At 34.0% G+C, this 22,888-nt stretch overlaps 1 protein-coding gene across 9 annotated transcripts in view; it reads left to right on the top strand.

Annotated features, from left to right (window-relative positions):
• Positions 1-3,126: 3,126 nt before the first annotated feature.
• LOC108977213 overlaps positions 3,127-22,888 on the top strand; it is a 40,913-nt gene continuing 21,151 nt past the window's right edge. For 5 of the 9 annotated variants that reach the window (XM_018946853.1, XM_018946837.1, XM_018946860.1 and 2 more), the window contains exons 1-2: positions 3,127-3,558; positions 20,077-21,371. In XM_018946853.1, coding sequence (XP_018802398.1) covers positions 21,301-21,371 — 71 coding nt within the window. In that variant the 5' untranslated portion in view covers positions 3,127-3,558; positions 20,077-21,300. Of the gene's footprint in view, positions 3,559-5,761; positions 5,851-19,136; positions 19,155-20,076; positions 21,372-22,888 lie in introns of those variants that run through there. The other 4 variants (XM_018946816.1, XM_018946823.1, XM_018946828.1 and 1 more) reach the window with 4 other exon arrangements.

The raw sequence follows: 22,888 nt of genomic DNA, 5'->3' as shown, positions 1-22,888 counted from the left end.
GATATATATGAACGAAATTCAAGGATTTTGTTTCGTAGATTTCAAATTTTATTCACAATCTCTATAGATATAATGAATCTTATAATGAATGTATGTCGATGTGTGACAAATCCTACCGTAGGAATCATTTTTTGTGATCTATAAGCCTTCGAGTTGATCTCAATAAAGTTCGGTGGAAGTATTCTCCGTGAAATACCAAGAAAAATTCTAAAGTAATTTAACAAAAACAAAATAAATTATAATTATGGAACTATTTGTTCCTCGAAGAATTCTTTGCTGAAGTCCAAAGTGTTGTCAACGAAATTAAAATTCGGCTTTATTCAAGAAGAAATTGAGTTGTCATAATAATTTTTGGAACACGCGAAAGGTGCTTACTGTATTAAGTGTTTTTTCACAGTTTTATAAATATCAACTCGCCCTTATTCTCCATGTTGTTGTACTATTCAACAATCCGCTAAATAAATTTACGAATGTTCTACAAACAAATATACTGTCTAAATATTTATTCAAATGGTAAAAGTGCAGTAAGCAATGTTGGGTAAGCAATTTATTTGCCTTAGTTATTGTTAATTATTTTACATAATTCGACTAATAATTCTCAGTTCAAAGGCAATGGAAATATGAAGTGAACAAAAAAAATTGTTCAACTTACGAGCAACTTCGGCTAGTCAGTGAAACACTTGTACAGGAAGATTTGTGTTTAGCAGTCACAACCAAACCGTTTGCCTTTACTGGAGCTACTCAACCTGTAGGTACTGATTTCGTTGATGGTTTTCCTCAAAATGTCACATCAGTGGGATGTGCTCCTCCTTCTGAAACCATAAATACAGCAACATTCAACGGGTTTCCTCTACAGACTTGCAAAGATTTCTATAACGACACTACCTTAGGTGCAGATGTTTATTGCGCGGTATGTCCTATTCCGGCTTCCACATGTTCGGCTCCTCGAGGTAATCCAATGTACAGTGATAAAAGACCCATCGCTATAAGTAATAGGGTACATTATGTAGAATGCGCTACAGGAGGTTATGTTCAATTTATCCTACTAAGCGCCTACGCTAAATTCATTAATAAAGTACTTAAAAAAACCCAACAAAAATGCAATGAACGGATATGTCAAGCTTGAAAACTCATCGCAAATAAAATGAAAAGCCTATAGTACTTATATGTATTTGAATTGAAAAAATATTTCCAAAATTCAGTAAGATTCAATAAGTCTTTCCAATCGATTAAATAAATAATTAATAAATTAATATCAAACCTTCAAGTGCACATTTTGTTAATACCCTAAACTGACACAACAAAGTTTTGAAATAAAATTTATTTTCATTTCTTAAGCCAAAATTACATTATTTTTATTCAAAAATGTGTTTTTTATGATGCTCTTTTGACGTCGTTTTGAGATATTTCAAATCTTTAAGTTAACCTAACAGCAGGAAATTAGCTCAATGGGCACTAGTTTCGGATAATCATCGATGTTAAAAATATCAGATACCAACATTGTGAGAAAAAAAGTACCCGGAAATTGTAACTTAAATTCTCCAGGTAAATGATATTTCAAAAAACAGGTATTTTGCTAAGTTAATAAATTAAGTAATACTGTCCTTAACGGGTGATTTACAGTTAAGAAGGCAATAAAGCGATTTTTTTTTTAGAATATTTTTAAATTTATTAATTTGTACACATACAAGGTGCGTTCCAAAGTAAGCAGGACTTAAGTCTAGTCCAAAAAACAAACTGGGAATTCCATAGCAATCCATCAAAAATCAGCGGAAATCATCATTGAAATTCATGGAAATGGAATTGAACATCTCCAAAACATCGATTTATCGCATTTTGACCGAACATTTGGGCTTACGAAAGGTGTGTGCACGGTGTATTCCGCACTAATTGACAGACGACCAAAAATTGCTCCGATCGATCGACGCTTATGACCATTCCCACGGCAATCGGGTCTACGTAGCCGGAACGGACCGGATTTTTATCCGATTTTTACCACTGTCAACTCTTCACAACACTGCCTCTACAACAACAACAACCGATTATTTGACCAAAAATCAAAACTAACCATTAATCACTCGCCGTATTCACCAGATATGGCGCCGTGCGGATTCTTCCTTTTCGTAAAAATGCATTTGCCCATGAAAGGAAAGAGTTATGCCGACGTAGAGGCCATTCATAAGGCTTGCACCGGCATAATGGCGTCCATACCGGCGAACGAGCTAAAACACTCGTTCGACATGCTTATGGACAGTGCAAAAAGCTGTATTGAAGTAGAAGGAGACTATTTAAAAAAACAAATAAAAATAAATTGAGTTTGCCCAAAACATTTTTTCTGTTTTTTAAAGTCGTAGTACCACTCAAAATTCAGATTTATGAGAAAATGGCGGCTGCTCAAAAAAAAAAATTTCTTTTTGTGAGAAAATTTTCATTTAGAGTGGCTTAGAGAATCCATATTATCATTAGAGGCGTTTCGGAGAAATATTGCTCACTGACTCTGAATACGTCCGTATCTCGGAAACTGCATGTTTCAGCAATTTCATTTATTCAAAGAATATCCTCTAATATATTTACATTCTAGAAAAAGTATTTTTTATAAATTAACCTACGTATATAAGCTCTTTAATATGTATTTATTAAATTTTGTAACTAATTAAATATGGTAAGATTTTTTATTTTGCGCCTAAAAGTTTGCATCTTTATCAAACACATAAACGAAATAACTATCTACAGCTGATCACACCTATTTACACATGCAAACGCACAGAAACAAAACAAACACACCACTACAGCCACAAACATGTAGTTATCCAACTGCATCTCCAAAGTAGTAAACTACATGCAAGCACTGCTTCCACAAGCTCTTGGCTAAGCTGCTACAAACTCATTTTGGCCAAATGCTTTTGCTCACCAAATGAATGTTTCTCTAACTCGCTCTCGTCTTCTCTTCCGTACCAATACTGTTACCATTATTAAGTCTGGTTAAAGCTGAGCGCATACGTGTATGGGGGCTCCTCCACTCGGTTTGTCGTTGTATTGCAGGTTGGCAGCAAGCGACGGTTGCCACCGATTTTTGGATGTTAAGAGTGCTTCTCCAGTCGAATTGGAGCGCAGTTTTAGCGCGGCTGGCAAGCGATCGAGTCGTGGCGAATAAGGAAAGTTGCGCGTACGCAAGCACAAAAACGCGCGTTGAGAAAAAAAAAAAACGAAAACAACAGAACTAGTTATATATATGTATAAGTGTGTACATAAGTATATGTATATATGTATATTGTCAAACAAAAGCAAGGAAAACTGAAGTGTGGAAACATATTAATTAAGAGTAAAGTGAATAACCAATATAAAATCAGGCTTATGAGTGAGTGTTCCAATAATGCACAGTGCAGTTTGTGTGCCAATGTTTGGTTAAAATGAAATTGAAACCTGAAATTGTTATGCAAATAAGCTGATTTCATACGAATCGTGTGCGAATGCCATTKTGAAAGAAATTTTTTTTGCCACATTTTTCACTCTATTGAAAGCTGGAGCAGTCGGAAGTGAGCGCAAAACAAAAAAAAGGTGTGTGTGTGTGTATGTACATATATGTTTTCGCAGCGTTTATGAAACGGAAAACTGAAAATAATAAGGTTAAATAACTATGTTACTGAGCAAATTTGAAAAAATACTAACACTTTTTTTTGACGAAAATTGTGTTAGCATTCGTTAGTTTTCGATATGTCGTGGATAGAAGTGCGAGAATAATATTTGCAGCTTTATTGCAATAAAAATATCTATAATTTAGTACTGACCAGTTGCTTACAGAGCTGAAAAGACTTGCTTCACAAATGCATATGTAAACATTTTTCCACATACACATGCCCTGCTGGACATAAGTTTTTTGTAGTGCAGAAAGTCCCAATTAGAAACATTATTATCATATTCTTATTAGAAACTTAGCGAGAAATAGGTATTCGGTGATCTGCGAATTTTTTTCTGTTTTCAGTTGAGAACAGGAAACAGTTCATGACATGAATAAATTATTTTCATTAATTTGCGACTGGGTAGGTAGAGTAACTTCACAAAACAACACTATCTTTTTCATCTTCAAAAGTGAGCATTTTTCTTAAATTTGAAATAGTTTGTCTGAAAATATCGGTCAATATATGGAATATATAATTGAAATTCAGTGAGAATTCTTCCTGGCCATAGTATCTCTGTGTATCAAAAATGAGTTGAATCAGGTCAATACTTCACTGAGTCCCCATATACAAAATATAAATATTTTCGAACTTCCGGGTTACGGGTGACCTATATGTGAGTTACCTCAATGAATAAGATAATATATATTACAGTAGTAGTATGTTAGTTATAGTAGTAGTATGTTATATTAGAAGAAGACCGTAACTAATACAAGGCAGCAGAATGTTCTAACCTTCCATGCTTCGTATTCCGTTCTTTGCACGCAGCCTTTAGAATGTTAGATTTCTCAAACAACTTCATTTTACAGAAAAATCACGGATTTTTCACGCTTTTGTTTATAACAGCCGATTATAGTAATCCGTGACCAACGATAATATAGCCGTCGAGTTAAAGATACACGATCGCTTGAATTAACGATTCGTTCGGCTTTGTTATGTACAGCTGCCGAAGTTACCTTTTCAAACGATCCTCAACTTGAAGGAGTTAACATTCCATACATTTGCGTTATGTTTGACACTGACGCTTACCGATGCTCCAGTAGGGTCTTTCCATATGTTACTTTACAGCAAACAAATGTGTGTGTGCTTGTGTGTGTTATACGTGCATATAAATCCACATACATACATATACTTATATGAATATTGAAGCGTGCTTAAGCTTAAGCCACATTTCATTTACGATTTTACCAAATATTTTATACACTCTGCGTGCTCTTTGTTCAACATTTGCTGGTGTATTTTTATTGGCCGTGGCTTTTAATGCACTCACCATTTACACGCTCGCACAGCTTGGAAAGCACTGTGTGTGTGTGTGTGTAAGAGTGGCAATGGCACTCACGCACACATCGACATGCATTTGCCATGCATTTAGTCAAAGATCGACGAAAAACACCTGACGCGCAGCGAAGCGGTAAAAGTAAGAATTCGAAAATAAATAAATAAACGGAATGCAATGGCAATTGCAATTGTACACATGCTCACACATACATACATACATATATACAAATAAATATATGTATGTTTGTATGCTGAGGCACTCAAACCAAAAAATCTGTGCTGATCGCTCATTTGTCCCTTGAAATGTTATTGAGTTACCAGATCAAATGTAATATCACCGCTTTGATTGTGGTTTGTTCATATGTGTTTGTGTGTATTGGTTAATAACATCTTATATGTATCTTCATACATATGCATGTATATGGTATACATACATACTGCAAGCATGCGCGTTCACTTCAACAAAAATGCAATGTATATTGTACAAAAATTCTTTTTCTTTCACGAAATTTGGTGTAAACTAACTGCTGTGGGCAAAACATAGTAAGACTTTTCAATTAAAAATTTGTTTTTCAAAGTAGACATGACTGCCAGTGGCATCTGTGCCAAATGTAACATCAAAATAATTATTATTGTATAGTATATGCTTGTCTCTCTGAAAGATCAGTGAAACCTATTTTTAAACTTCATTTGGAGATAAGAAAAATGAAAGAAAGTTTGCTTCCAAAATCACTTTTTTTTCGAAAAAGAGCGTCGCTTTAAAATCTATGAAACAATACTTTCCGGCCTGCAGGATATCATGAAACGTATTATTACTAGCGATGAGTCTCGGATGTATGTTTACGACTCGGAAACAACAAAACAAACAATCGATCGGCCAAAGATTGTGGCAAAGGTGAGCCGAAGCAGTAAACAAAAACGAACGATCTGGTATTCCGGAAATTGACTTTAACAAGAGTTTCGAAAATTGAGACATAGATTTAAGAATTAATTAAGATTTTTAAAATTATGAACAGAGTAAAGCTGTTGGGTAATATGTTCCCAAATATTTTTAATTGAAATTGAGACATGTTTATAGTTCACGTGACATTAAAGTGATTAGCTCTTACTCAGTGGGAAATTTTTCAAACGCGTTTTTTTTTCTAAAAACAAATTTTGGAAAAAATTTCAATTAATTACAGTATGCTTTTTTTTTTTTTTTTTTTTTTTTTTTTTTTTTTTTTTTTTTTTTTTTTTTTTTTTTTTTTTTTTTTTTTTTTTTTTTTTTTTGTTGATTTTGATCGGTCCGTTTGTATGATAGCTATCTACGAGGTCCGATCTGAAAATTTTATTCGGAGATTATTCGTTAACCTGATCAAACTTTGTGAATATCTGGTCATATAGAAAAAGTTTTCCATGCAAGGACTTCATCCTTTCGTTTGTATTGCAGCTATTTTCATAGTGGTCTGATATCGACATTTTCGATAAATAAGCAATTTCCTGAAGATAAAAGCAATTTTTCAAAACTTCATTATAACATTTCATTAACTGAGGACTAGAGTGCTTCAATTTCAAAGACACAAATATATGGTTTAAGGTAGCTGTCATTCATACTAGGTAAAATAGACTGTGACTCTGTGGAGTGGATTATAAATCGAAATTTTAGTACTCCAACAAAAGCAAACATTTCTGATTAATAAAGCTTAGAAAGAATAAAAATCGGTTATACTTTGTTGAGATCCAGCATGAGTACTCGAAAATTAGAAGATTTTTTTAGTGAGAAAACTTTTTCGCCCTTTAAGAAAAGAAAAAAAAAGGAAAAGCAGCTGCCCTAAATGAGATAAGATCAGTGCATGTTGTGTATAAAATCTCATTTTCTAATTTCGAATACTGGCCCGTAACAATTTAATGAAGCTTCACAAAGCATCTCTGTAAGATTATTAAAATTGAAATTAAAAAAAAAAAATAAGAAAAAAGAAACCAGTTTCGATTATGAAGTAAATATACAAGTTAGTAACCTTTCAAGTTAAATATTTTTATATTTTATATAATTTTTCATACTTGTAATTATTTTTTAAACAACACTCAGGCGTCAGTAATGCAGAAGAATGTCTCAAATCTTACATGCTGTATGAAGCAAATAACAAACAATTAGGCAAGTAAGGAAACAGGTTTATATACGTTATGTATGTACACATACATACATATATGTACATATATATTATTGTACACATACGCATACTTTTCGTCTATTTACCTTTTACAAGTGGTTTTATGGTGTCTTTCAGTTTCTCTAAGCAGTTATTTCAATCAATAGGCAACCTTTTTATGCTGTTACGCTTGTGCGTCACTCAAGCATGCTTATATTATGTACAATACATTCATATATTATGTAGACAAATACATATGTACAATGGATGCAATAATGCAGCAAGAAGTGCAGCAGTCTTCTATAAATAGCGGATAAAAATAAGCATATCGGTCACCTTAGACGCATGCGCAAGTGCGTAAGCATTAAGCGGTGATTTCAGACCTGTAAACCTTCAGCGGGAGGCTCTGACTTGAAGAGGCTATTCGTAGAATATCACCCTGAAAGGTTTGCGTCAATCGTGCGATTTGGGAGAACCGCTATGCCAAACCAAATAAAAATTCCATAAATAATTCGAAAGCTCATCCTAAGAACCACTGAATCAGTCACGAATCATATTATAATATTTGAAAAGGTCTGTGCAAAAGCATTTACAGCACCCTTATTTCAAAAAAAAATTAAATATTTTTAAAAATAACTATTCACAACCCACCCACCGCTGATTCGAAACCAACTAGTTTCTTTTAGCACTCAACGCATTGCTTGGAATAACAGTTATACACATTTATTCTAACCGCTCACCGTGCACTTGCACTTGAAAAATAGCTGAAAAAACTGTTGTTAATGAATAAATCTCGAAACTGCGCCGAAATGCAAGCATGAAGCTCGTTCGTTAATTGTATTTTATTTCAATTTTGAATGAACTGAAAACTGTGTTTAACATTTAATTTTTTCTGAGCTGTAAATTAGAATGATCGCTCAGTTTTGGCTACTTAACAGGCAGCATGCAATTATTTATTTTTAATTGTTTGTATGTTTTGGTGTTTTTTTATCTTAAATTGCTTTGTATATTAAAAGTGATTTGTAGTGTTGTTTCTAATGTTTCAGCAGTCAAGCGTAAAAATAAGCAAATTTAAAAATTAATTATCGAGTTTCTCCTTCCTACAAATATTGCATGGTTGTTCATTATTTTTATTTACGTGAATTTTGCGCTCGAACATTTCGAATTTATCACATAAGGAGAATATCGAATATGCATTCTGACAAAAAAATAACCGAAAATATTTATTTTGCCGCCTTTAAAGTAATCCTCACCAAATGTAATACACTTCTGCCAACGATTTATCCAGTCCTCGAAACACTTTTGATAAGCACTTTTCGTGATGGCTTTAAGCTACTTTAGCGAATTTTGTTTTACCTCTACGATCGATTGACTGAAACCGTGTTTAACGTAGTGCAAATTTTAGTTTTGAGGAGCTGAAAAGATCAAAGGTCATCCAGAACGAGGCATGTCTTCAGCGATCTCGCGATTGCCTTTGAAGGCTTTTTACCACCCGTAGGCCTATGTTTTTGATAAAACTGATTTTGGCATGAAGAGCTCAAAGGTCGTCCAGAACGAGGCATGCCTTCAGCGTTCTCGCGATTGCCTTTGAAGGCTTTTTACCACCCGTAGGCCTATGTTTTTGATAAAACTGATTTCTGACTGATGTCTTCAACAATATCTCGGCCATCTTTGAGAATAAAAGGTTTCAATAAAATTTCAGTGTTAACTTTGTACGTCTAAAGTGCTCCAGATCTTAAGCCATTATAAGAATTGTGTTTGAGGTCAATCTATGGTCTGCTGTGCTTCCACTCTTTCACAAAGACTAACATAGGTCTTGTAATCTTATAAATTCAAGGCTCGTGCTAGGCGCTTGTGAGGCAATATTCAATATTTTTTTTTCCACAATTTATAGTCAGATGTTTCGAAGTTACAGGTTCTATGTCCCTGAATCGTCACATTGCCGAAAAGACTATGCCCGTATTATACACGGTATCTTAAGGCTGCAGTGACTAGTATACCTATTTTGACAAATGAAGCCTGAATTTGCTTCTAGAGGAGTATATAATTTGTCACCTTCTCAGGTTGTATCCTACCAGTAACAGTTTATCATAGCAATTTATCGTCCCTGCGTTGGTCCCCGATAAGGGACGGTCACTTTGCGGGTGACAGAGCATTCAGGAAAATGAATTTCCTTCTTTGTTTTTATTTGTCTGTTAGTTCATCTGCATCATAAGATCTTCGCATAATAAAGTCAGTTGTTGGCTGAAAATCATACAAATGATGCAATCAGCCTGAGAAATACCTTGTAGCACGTCTTTATCGATTGAAAGAGACCGGTTTGTGTGGTGACACTGTGACTAGTTGTCTGCCTTCGCAGATATAAAGTCATTGCTCTTCCATAGGATTTGAGCGACAGCATAATTCCTAATCAATAAGCGGTCTATCAGATGTTTTGGACTTTGAAATTATTTCTAAGAAATGTCAAGATTTACCTAAAAACATGACTTATTATAAAGACCGAACTGAGTAAACGAGAAATCGTAAATCACAAGAAAACAAAGAACCTTGTGTCGTAAAGATAATCATCTCATGATGTATGTGATGGGAATAATTTTTAATTTTATTTAACGCAGAGCTAATTAATTTCCTTATATTTATTTCACTAATGATTATAAAAGCTTAGAAAATAGTCTCGTTGAGCGCATAAGCACATACATATGTACATACCTATGTTTGGTATAGTATACTAAGAAGTAAAATATTTATTATGTAAACAAATAATTTAAGATTCAACTAAGTTGGACCGGTAAACTGCGATAAAACGTTAAATTAACAACCGGAGCGAAAAGCTGAAAGTCTAGCTGATATGTTTGTACACAAGACTAAGTCTGTAGTAAACAAATGCTTTCATAAATATATGACACACAACCTGAATACGTACATATGCATGTGAGTATGGTGTGCAACGTTGTTTGCACGCTGCGCAATCAAGTGCAAACTTTTGCTGGCGATCACTCACTGACAGATCACCTTTTGGTATGAGTCACACTGTTTCAAATGAAACGACCAGGTAATTGTACCCGAGCGCAACGCACTGCTCAAGGGTACTCGAGAGCCGTTTATTTATCGGTGGTTCATTGTAACATAAGGGATTGGTTTGTCTATGGTTGCTGCCCGAATCTGTAAATTATGTGAAATAGTAAAGATCAAAACACGGGATGGTTTATAACTCATACATAATCTAAAAACTCAAGCTGAGGAATTTGAACTCTTCGGTGCTGAACTCCGTAGAACCTCATTATGAGCTGCTTTCACTTGTCACTAGAGCTTTGGCCGCATTTGTGGTGTGCCACAAACTTTAGGTCACCAATTGATGGATGTCTGAGAAGTCTTTCATGAGAGGTATATATTAATTTCCATTATTAGAGAAAATCATGCCACGAAGAGGTTTATTTGAAATCTAATGAATAACAGAGAAATTGTAATATTTTAGAGAAATTGAAGAACTGTCTCCACTCTTTAGAATAAAGCTATTTTTCTTTCATTAAAATCATTTAAAAATGCGTTTGAAATACGTCACATGCTTTGCCGAGTGCCTGATATTAGTCTCGCTCCGAACGAATCCCTTTCTTACTTCTTAATTTCCTTCTTCTTCTTATAGGCGCCACCTGTTTGGCTTTTGTAGTTTCCAATTTCAACAAAGCGTCTTCACCGTTCGGGTATTCACATACACTTACATCCAAACTCACGTGTTTTTATTACGCACATAAAAGTCAAGCGAGGACGTCATTACTGCAAAACTTCGGTTTTAAAAGCATTTAAGTATTTGCAGTCAAAAGCAAAAAATTAAAAAAACGAAAAAAAAACTAAATAAAACATTAATTAAAGGGTGCGGATTCAACCGCGAAGGCCGTGCAATGTGCTCAGAAAACAATGAAGCAATCTTTTGTTGGGAAATATATATAATATATATAGTACATATATAAATAGATATGTACATATTTATACCGCAGTATTGGAAGAAATTGTTTTTAATGAGCTTAAAACCTTACAACAATTAATAACACTGTTTGACCTATAGAATAATTCATTAACTGAATGAAGTTGTAAATATTCGATAAAAATAAATTGTTTAATAACAAAGTATTATTAATGATTTTCTCAGACCTTTTAACTTGTTTGATTCAATAAACAATGAAAATAAGAGGATTATTGTACTAAGTTTTCATTAAAATGTTCTTACAACATGATGAATAAATATTCAATAAAATCTAAAAATCGAAAACCAAAAAAAAAATAAAATATATAAATAAAATTTGGTTTCCAATAACTCTTTACCGTTGTCCCATAGTAAGAATGGACTAGGAGATGAAACACTTTCGAATTAAGAAAAAATAACAATTTTTTAACTACAATATTCAACCTTCTAGTTTGTTTTCGACTTGGCAATGAAGGAGTTTCCAAGTATCTATACACATAAATATATCCTAACAAAATCTCAATTATGAGAATTATAAAATCAAATAAAATTAAGTGGGAATGCAAATTTGTACACGGAGTTTTCATAAGACTCTTTCCATATTTAAATATTTAATGTTTCTATGCATTGAAGCAAAGAGCTATTGACACTAAGATCTGTATGCAGAAGCTATAGTTAGGTGGAAACATTTAACACTCGGTTGTGCTAAGTAAAAGCGCTAGCAAATAATAAAAAGCACAAATAACGCGCAGCTCCTCCTTATTGAGTATGTCTATATGTTTATACTGTATATTTTCTATAAAATATTTTTATCAAATTCGTACATTTACTTTTATTCATTAACCAGTTTATTTGCCTAAGCATCATAAACTTGTAACCTTAATAGTTATCAGAAAATCCGGATTTTCGCCTTTTGCGTAAAGAATTTGAATAACCACACGCGAACTAGAGATTCTAAATATAAATATTTATAGAAGTTTTTGATAAATGCTTAAGCATCACATTACCATATTAAATGCAAAATACACGAGAGTTCTACATAAATAATTTGCAAAACACCTCGTACGCAGAACTCTACAAAATATGTAGTGTGCAGTTTCAGAAATGTTGTACGTTGGACCATCTGTGTTGAGAGTTTACTTTGAACATATACTGATATAATTAAAAATATTATTCCGACATCTTCCCCTTAATGCAATATGAAGCCTTTCAGCTTCAGTTTTGAACTCTTGTGCAAATAACTTGGCTTTTACGCATACTATGAAGTATAAGACATCTGATCAAATTTTAACCGAACTCAATTATTTAAAGCTGCCCATTCGCCGAGTTGAAAGCAATTTTTTTCTGGATTACTCCAAAGCTTGATCGCCGTATGTCATTTAGTGGATGTTTGGCAACTGTTTGTTTACGACGTGAAAGGTTTGTCTGGCGATTTTTACCATAGAAATAAAATTAATAAGGAGTTTACTGAAATATTGTTTATCCAACGAGATCACAGCTACGTAATCGTTGAAAATATTGCAGAAGTGTTTTGGGGAGTCAACTTTATCACAAACATAAGTCTTTGCGCGGTATTACGCATTCCGTAAAGGTCGTGAAGTCAACGAAAACTTGACTCATGAAAGCCGTCCATTCTCCTCTGTTAATTATGAAAAGATCGAAAAAGGTAAAGAGCCTGGCAAAATTCGTCTTGGCATCAAAGAGATAGCAAAGGATCACCACATCTCTTATTCATCCACTCAGCACATTATTGTTATTTTTTTTTTTTTTTTGGATATGAAGCGTTGAAGGCTATACTCGGACCAAAAGAAATTACAATAAACACATAATAAATATGTTCATAAATATGACGTCGAACTGTCCAACACAAAAGGGTTTGTTCGGAAAGTAATATGATAGATTTTCTTCTGCCGCGACTGCACTTCGGAGCGCGGGCATACCAACTGGATTAATAGCTAACGAACGAGCGGCTGGTCATTCGCGCGACCAGTTTCTGTCAGTGGTGCAAGCCGAAAATGCAACGTTCGCTGGAGCAGAGATACGCTATTAAATTCTGTGTGGAACTCGGTAAATCTGCGACAGAGACGATTGATATGATGACGAGTCATGGATCTTTGAGTATGAACGCGAGACAAAGAGACAATTTTCCGAGTGGCACACGCTGGCGTTTCCTCGCCCAAAAAAGGAAAGAATGAGGAAATCCAAAGTAAAAACGATGCTCATTGTCTTTTTTGATATCAAAAAGCATCGTCCACCATGAACTTGTTCCACCTGGACAAATCGTCAACGCCAAGTTTTACGTGGAAGTCCTCAAGAGACTCGAACACTTCGGCAGCCGACCTATAGGCCAGATGTGGGCCCCGGACTGTTTTTGTGTCCTTGCCTAAAAAGGCAAGTGTTTTGATGACAGAGGCGATCCAAGCAGCATGCACCTCGGCTCTCAAGGCTATTTCGGTTAATGACTTCCGTGACGCCGTGGAGCCTATTTTGAAAGTTTTTAAAGTATTGTAATGATTGGTTCAGTAACTTTTTTTTTTTTAATTGACTCAGTCCTATTACTTTCCGGACTAACTCTGTACAGCAAATGGTGCTGCAAAACTGAGCCGAAGCCGAAAAAACCAAAACTCACGATAGACACTAAAGGTCAACCCAACTGAGTTTTATAACAAGTGAACTGTAATTTGGACTAAGCGTTGTTTGCTTGTTTTGGATAAGAGGTTTATTTTGATATATGTAATAGTATAGATCTTTAATAAAATAAGTTTTTTGTCAGTCCGGGTCAAATTTGATCACATGTATATAAAGAAAAACGTTATTCTGATACACTTTTTAAAACTTTTGCTTTCAGAAACTTATTAATAAATCATGAAAATTTCAAAACCCGTCGGTTTCTAAAGTAATTCGTAGCAGTCATTGTATTTGAAAATTGAAAATTTATTTATACAACGTGTGATTTTAATATAAATATAATTAAACGATCTTATTTTGAGATTTTTGTTTATCCGGTTTTTATTTACGGGAGTGTTTACTTTTAATTTCAATTTGCCGTTATATGAGAAGGTTCATAGCTCGAAGGATTGTAGCTTTCGCTCTTAAATTTCACCTTTTTTCAGCTCGGCTTCTGCGCTACTCCCCCAATTGACTGCATATTTAATTTTTCCCCCCTTAAATTTACTCTCTACAAAAAAGTAGCCTCTCACCTGCAGAATTAAATAATTAAGTATTTTTTTGCTAATTAAACAGTCAATATTTAGCTGAACAATTAAACACACTTTTGTCTGTCGTATTTTTGCTGCTTGCTCTTGTTAAAGTGACTTGTTACATCGGTCAGAGAGAAGAAAAATAAAAAGTAAAAAAACAAAACCACATGACACCACTATGACAAACGTAGAAAAATAACTGAAGTGGGCCAGCCAAAGTGGAGTCAAGGTTTTTGCAAATGTTTATAATTTTTTCGAATTGCTCTTTGTTTAATTTTATTTTTTAATTTCGTTTGAAGTAAGAAGTAAGAGTAAATGAGATATGTAAATAAATGCGGATACATATGTATGTGTTTATTTTCATGAAAAATTTAAGGTAATTCGGAAAGGTGTTTTAAAGCTATATTTGTCCGGGGGAATAACCCAACACAAACAGCAGAGAGTCTGCAAACGAGATATACAATTTATGACAATAAATACATACACATAACTGGCAGCAGTTTACACACACACGCACACTGTTGGCCGATAGCAACAGCTTTAACACCGATGAGCAATGATTTCAGCCACAGGTTCTTGGAAGTAATAAATATATATTTAAGTAACTGTTAGTTGTTGGTCTTGCCAATAAGTAACAGCAGGTTGGCACGTTTAAAAACGTACAAAATACCAACAAATTTACGTCAAGGTGAAATGCGCCAACCAAAGACGTAATCAAAATTTTGCACAACTACATACATAGGCATGTGAATGCAAAGCATTTAAGCGATTCTTGCAATCCAATTTAAATCTACAACACACAAGCATACAAATATTAAAGATGTGCTCATGCATTAAGTTTTCCAGTTACTTGTGTGCGCATGTGTGAATGTTAATAAAACAGAAAGATTGTATCGGCTGTCATGTAATTAACGCCAGCGAGCGATGCCACCGCTTGCATATAAACAAACGTTTTTATTTAAATTTAAAACAATTTTCTAGCGACATGTTCTTTGCCTTAGGCTGCCACATAAATAAGTAGCGAGGTACAACCGCGTGAAAACTAGTTGCTTCGGGTATATTCGAGAGTTTTTCATATAAATCTTCAGTCACACCAACTGACGGAAGGAAATTATTCAAAATTAAATTCTACAAATTTTTCTTTTATTTTTATTTATTTTTTAAGAGTTGTGAGGGGATTGTGGTACTTCCTTTATAATATTCACCCGATTTTACTAAGTTAGTAAGACCGTCTTTAATTAGTTTGCCAAATATGAGCGCAATCTGTCAACCAATTTGTTTCCACCAGCTGCTTAAGTCGGTACACCTCAGTACTGCGTTGCGATTTCTACAATAGATAAAAATATCGAACAAAGAATTTGCTGAAATTTTGTATTTCTAACCAAATTTCGTGTGCGGCGGAATCGTTGCGAATGATGGAAAAGACTTGCATGAATTCAGTTTTATTAAAAACACAATTCAAAGTTACAAAGCTTTCACAGACGGTCGAGAGATGGTTGAAGACAAGTCTCGTTCTGGACGACCTCAAGTGATGAAAATATGAAAAAATTGAAGGATATGGTGCTTGAAAATCCTAAGGCATCAGAGATGGCAAGGGAGCTCACCATCGCTCCCGAAGCCTTTCCAATGATTTTGGTGGATATCTTGGATATAAATTGTGACTGAATTTAAAGCCATAAACGCAATGAATACCATCGATCAACCACCGTACTCACCAGATTTGGCCCCGTGTTTTTTTTTACTTGTTCCCAAACTGAAATTACCGCTCCGTTAAGCCCGTTTTCAGTCTATCGAAGAGAGAAAACAGAGTTCGCTGTCAATCTGGTTTCTAACTGTTTTCAAACTTCTGAAGCTTCTAGAAATGTATTTTGAAGACATATTGCAGCTTATTCGGTGATATCTACGAATATTCAATCGTAGGCAAGACCTTACCTTTCCCAAGAAATACTACTTGATTTTTATAAACCAGAGGTCTGTTTATAGAAGTGTGCAAATATAGTATTCGTTGGAAGCGAAAATAAAATAATGAATTTGTCAAATATAAATGTTTTTGTTAGAATTTCTTATAGTTATAAACATACATCGATTTTGGTACGTGCCTAGCATGGCCAAAACATTAACCAAGAAGTGTGGAGTCAATTCATAAGAAATGTTGAGATCCTCTGCTGTCTTTCGTATGCCAGCATGATAATTTTCCAAAACTGTTTCTTTAACTTATGTCATCCTAACATCCCATTTCTCGAGGACCAAGTTTCCATGACTTTTATTCTTTTTGTCCGTAATCGAAAATTTTTTTTTAGGAATTAGAAATGTGAAATATCAAGCAAACTATACAAGAACATAAGAATGAACTAATCGGATTCTCACAGATGGTATAAAGAATATGGTAAACTTATTATTTCATAAACATTATTTCTTTCCACCCAATCTTCAGGTGGTTAGTTTAATGAACTACTCAGCAGTGTAAATTTCATTCAAAAGGTGTTTTGAAAATTGGAGAAAAATACTTAAAATACTATAGAGACAAACACATATGTACATACATATGTATATTTACTATAACCGTATTGATTTGCATTGTACATAAAATGGCAAACTTTTGCATTTTAAGCGAACAGAAATGCATGAAAAATATCATGATAATATTTGTCAGCTTCATGGTCAAAGGACGGCACATCACTACTAACGACTTGTAATTTCAATCTAATATAATAAAAGTTGTTTTGATTATATAACCATATGATTACTTTTCAAATTAAACAAAATACAATTGTCAAGCAGCTAATTGAAATTTAAATACGAAATCGTGAAGTGGCACGGAGATGTGACGCGCAACAAGCTTATGAACTTTAGTACAGCCTCAATGTGTTTACTCACGATATTACGACAAACATGAATGGCGGCTGTGATAAAACAAAAAAATTCAAGATTGATATATGGATGTGTTAACAGATTTTAACTTGAAGCCGCAATTTGTTTACGAAATTATTACGACTTAATTTCTTGTAAAGTCCTAAAGTGGCAGCAATAGGCGACTATTCGCGGCCGTTTTTGCTGCTCAGTGGCGCAACTATCTAACGCTTTTGAGTTGAGGGGAATAGCTGGCGCTTTGCGTTCATTTACAAAACTAACTATAGTCATAAGTAATTATTTTATGGATTTATGATTCGTCATAAAATTTGGCTAATGGATTTAAAAATTACATTTGCTTTCGAAATTGTGATCGTTATTGACAAAACGCGGTAGTAAAAAGCCAAATATACTAATTATTTTTATGAAGTTTGTGTGCTTAAACTAAGCTGTGAAAACAGCTGCTCACACCCACACACCCAAACTAATTGATTTTTACGTTTACTTTATTTATTACTACAATCGGTGAAATAAATGTTGAAATATGCTAAACTGGTAGTCATGGCTAAGTTTTCATTAGAACATATATTTAAGAAAATATTTCCAGAATAAAATAAAGCAAGAAAGAACCTTTGTAGCACCAAGGTAAGGAGAAGAACTTCAATAGAAGTTTAAAAAGACCAAAAAAGTGGAGAAGCTACTCCTGTTCATGATGTATCAGAAGCATTTTGAAACAAATCGTTATTAACTCAATCAATGGGAGAAGATGAAAAGGACCTATTTCGTAACAATTGATCTTACGCTAACCGATACGTTCTCTACATATTTCACTAGAATATTCACATATTTATCTGAGATATAGAATTCAATTTTGTCCATTTTGGAAACCAAATCTATGATAAGAACATAAACCTTCATATGACATTAAAGGAGAAATTAAATATAATGGCAATCGGCAGGTTGAAGATAACCGCTGTACTTAGTTTATTTCTTTAGCAAAGTCATTCGCCATAGACATGAACAGTTTGTAATCACTTGATGCCAGATCCAAAACATAAAAACAAGCCAACCAAGCTGCCGGCACTACTGGCGAGCCTTTGTTGATGTGTGTGGCCTGACGTTGTACTGCTGAAACACAATTTCGCTCCTATTAGCCGAAGCTGGCCACTTATTGCTTACTTCAGATGGTCCATTTTGTAACAGAAAAGTTCCGAATTAGAAGTTTGGCCATAAGAGATGAGCAAATAGGAAATGATTCCCTGGCAATCTCACCAAACACAAATTAAAACCTTTCTCTTGTTTTTCCCAAGGCGTTGTCGTCATTGTCCCACTCTTCGTTCAGCATCGTTGCGCGGATGAAAACTCGGAGATTTTTGGGTTAACTCGTGTTGAATCCATACCTCGAGCTTATTTTTGAGCTCATTTTTATGTGCCACTTTATTTAAATGCATGCAAACAGTTTTTTGTATCATGGTGTTAGCTCCTGAGCTCTCGAAACAGCGCAAGATTTATCGATATTTACGACAGGTGGTATTCCAGATCGCGGAGTATCTTTGATTTCAAAATTCAAAAGCCGAAAAATTATTTATTTTTATTTTTTTTTCCTTTCATTGGGGGTGTTTTTTACGTGGCGGGTCCCAAACCCAGCGCACAACCCTATGTAGGGAATATTTCGCCTTCTCACTTTAGCTCGCCTTCGAACGGATGTTCTTAGGCTACCCAGAGGATACTTGGTCAAAGACCGGAAGTCGTGAGCTGCTTGAGTCATATGTAAAAGAATCGTTTCTGGCCATTCCCAAGTGAATGGCGATCAGAGACTTTCCTCACTGGCGTGAACTTCTACACATGACCCCATCCTCCAGAAAGGAAAGCCGAAAAAACTCGAATTTTCCAGATTTTTTCTGAGAAAACTTTTAAATTTATTGGTACAAAAATTTGTACACATATTACTGTATCTTTTATATGTATTTTCAGACTTAGTATAAGTAAAAATATATATCTGAAAAGGAACTACAGCTGATCTTAGGGAACTTCTCTCCAAAAAAACTATATCTCTGAAGTAAATACTCTGAAATTAAAAAATCAAACAAATTTCGTAAAATTAATATTAACTCTAGTAAAACAAATCAAAGGAATAAGCAAAATAGAACTTTTTGACAAAATGGCGGTTTCTAGAAAATAAGATTATTGGCCAAAATTTCGGACTTAAAAAAAATATTTGTTGATAAACAATTTTATACTAAATATCAAAAAATATGTTTAAAAGTCTCATTTTCGAGTAATGTTGGTCACCGACCTTAAAACTTGAGAAAAATGTGTTCAAAGTTTGAAATGCACTTCCAAGCACTCTGAAACGCCCTTTCAAATTTACGTGTAACTTCGAAAATATTCAACGGAACGATACGAAATTTCTTATGTGTATTATTAAATATATGTACGTTAAAAAAACAAAATTAAAAAAGTCAGTTTTATGAAAATTTTTACTGTATATAACGATTACTGAAGCCATCAATTCGAAAAATAATTAATACTGTATACTATATGAAAAAATTAACAATCAAAAAATTTTAGTTAAATTGTATGAAATATGATTTCAGAAAAACTAGCTGCAAATAAACAGGTGTTTACATATTTTTAACTGCATTTATGGCGCCACTTTAGTCTTAACTTGCTCAAATTCATTATTGAAGCTTGGATTTTACTAGGAAAATTTATCGAGTTATAAATTTTTCTATAAACAGCAACTAACAAGTCAAATGGTTTTTGTATATAACAATACACAATGCACATGGTATATATGCCATTTAAATATTTATTACAATATTCAGTATTTTCATTACTTTAACTTTTGTGTGTTTGAAAAATGGCAAACTCGTTTCGGTTTATATTTTGTGTAGTGAATGTAAAGCTATTTTTATAATATTTCTTTTATGTAAGCAAATGAATAATTATAATCACAAAGGTTTCTTTTCTCATTACAGAACGCGGTTTATACTACGGCTATGCGTACATACATGCATACATCTATAAACTAAGCTGTAATGAAAAAGCCAAGGGCAGAGTAGTAAATGAGTTCGGTTCAAATTTCTTCAATGATAATTAAATTTTGGTGTATTAAAAATTAAGAGAAAAAATTTAACTAAGCAAAAGCAGAGTGCCAAAAATATTAAAAATTATTTTCCAAGCAAACTTGATCAAACAACCATTTATGTGTACTAATGTGGGCATAAAAGGCGATAAAACAAATTTAATTAAAATGCTGCTATTATTTTATAAATGCAGTGCAGTTCATAATTTTAAGTCCTCATGAGTGTTTGAAATTAACATAAATATTGTTGTGAAAAAATATGTAATTAATGCCGAAAACCACCGCAATACTAGATAACGGTTAAAGTTTTGAACAGAAAAATAATAAAATTAAAAATTTTAAATATTAAATATTAAAAAATCCAGAGACGTGAGTGTAAATAAATACAAAAATCCAGTAAAACGCCATCCTTATCGAATCACATATACATACATATGTATATACATAAGTACTTGCTTACCACATTACATCTGCGCACCTAAATACTTACATACACAGCATTTCGTATTACGTACATTGTACACAAGTATGATGCACATTAATGCCAACGTGAAACTGTAGAAATTGAAGTAAATAAAACACAATAAAGCAAACCGAAACTCTCGACTCGCATCGCAGACGTGTCGGAATTTCGATAATGAGGCGTCAGTAAGCCATCGGCCGTAGAGCATACAACGCGCGAACGAGATATTCGTAGAAAATTCGTTTTTCAATACGAGACCGCAATGCATCGCGCATGGTAGACGTGTGTGCATGTATTGGCTGCGGGCGTCACGTGAAGGGTGCAATTCACCTGTTCGGCATTGATGGTGACGGTGCTTGTGACGATCGCTCGCCATGCGAGTATGCTTGATATAAGCCAGCTATTAGCAAAGCATTTACAGCTATGAAAATAAACGACGCGCTTCGTTATTGTTATTGAGCGATCATCACTGTTGTTGTTGACAGTATTATTGCAGCAGTTTTGCGCTTGCGCTGACAGTTCAACTGCTTGATCGCGCCGATCGTTGGCAGTGTCAAGTGACTGCTTTTTCTGTTATCGCTTACGTTTGTTCCTGACTGCAGCCTGCAGCTACATCCATCCAGAATATTCCTCATCATTTTCCTAGGTTAAAATATGACCGTGTCATATGCTGGTGAAGTGCCGAATGGCAGTAGCTTTGGCTGCTTCTGGCGCATTCTGTGGAAGTGAGTATGGAAATTTGCAATAACGAGTAATACGGATATGTTTATATTTTATTTATATGTATTGGTTTAAAACATTTAACAAGTAGGGTTAGGGTAAGTTGGTTGGTGAAGTTGAACGTTAATGTTATAAATAGCGACATATTTAAGTGTCTCGCTTAGAGCTAATAGAGAGAATGGCTATTAGAGCGCCAGAACACAATTTAGAACGTTTTGAATAGGGTTTCCATTATGCTTAGTTTAAATATTGGTAATATAATGTTGCCAAAACGATTTTACTTAGGTGTTTGTTATAAAACGAGAGTTTTTTTTTATGAACCATTCCGTTAGTTCCCGTGAGAAAATTAATAGAAATTGGTTTAATTAAATGCCAAACATCTAAATTTAGTCTTATTGGCGACAAAACGGGCATAGCGGAGACCGGTAACGTTTACGTAAGTTACCTTTCATATTTCGGGACTTGGCAACACTAGTGCTGCAATCTGAAAACTCACAACTGGATCGTAAAGTTTGACATTTTTGATAGAATTTTTTGACAAGCGAGCGCTATTTTTGTTGTTTACAGTAACTTAAAATATTCTTTTCGACCAAAGAGATGGAATTAAATCGCAAATATTTTCGCGGAATGGTATTTTACAACTTTCGACGTGGATTAACTCATCATCTTAATTAAATTTTTGACGTGAAACTACAATCCATCAAGGACTAGTATTTATCGGTAAATTCAAGCGAATTCAGTCGTAGATCATCTCAAGACGAGTTTCTCGAAGGTCGTTCAAAAAAAGTTCTTGTTAAGGAAACAATTGCAAACTGATATTGCAAGATCGTCAAGTGACCTATCATAAGATTGAGACAACTGTGTGCATTGATGGGACTAGCATACATTCAATCTTGCCTGAACATTTGACTGTACAAAACAGACAAGAAAATTCAGAGTGGCATACAATCAATTGTTTGTCAGTCGTTTTGCAAGAAATTAGGAAAACCAAGCGCTGAAGATGGATCACTTTCATCACGATAATACGAGCTCTCACATATCGACTGATACAATTGATGAGTTATCCTTCGCATAGTTCTGACTTAGCACCAAATGACTTCTTTTTATTCTCGTTCGTTTAAAAGAAACGAAGCTATATATATCTTTCAATAATATATTCACAATGATCAAGAGAGATTGAAATAGAGAACTGTGCTCATAATTTCCCACAGACAGGCCATCGGGTAAAGAGGAAGACTATCAATAAAAAAATATTTATATTAACCATTGTTAAATCTATAATAATCTATTGATTAATTGTAATGAGGTTTTAACTTTTACAACACAAATTGCATCAACCACTATAAATAATGTTAATAGAGCAGCCGGTGACCCATTAATTGGTTATCATGTATTTATAACAAAGACAGTTATCAAACTGTATCTTTTGTGACTATTGCTAAGATTTTCTTACTTCGCAGTATTAGTAATTACTAAAAAACCAAACCAAAATTTTGTTATCATCTAGGGCAAGCGCGGTTGT

Source organism: Bactrocera latifrons, unplaced genomic scaffold (genome assembly GCF_001853355.1).
Source record: "Bactrocera latifrons isolate USDA-ARS-PBARC rearing strain unplaced genomic scaffold, ASM185335v1 scaffold_116, whole genome shotgun sequence".
NCBI classification, from domain to species: Eukaryota; Metazoa; Arthropoda; class Insecta; order Diptera; family Tephritidae; genus Bactrocera; species Bactrocera latifrons.
This window is presented reverse-complemented; position numbering and strand designations above follow the sequence as displayed.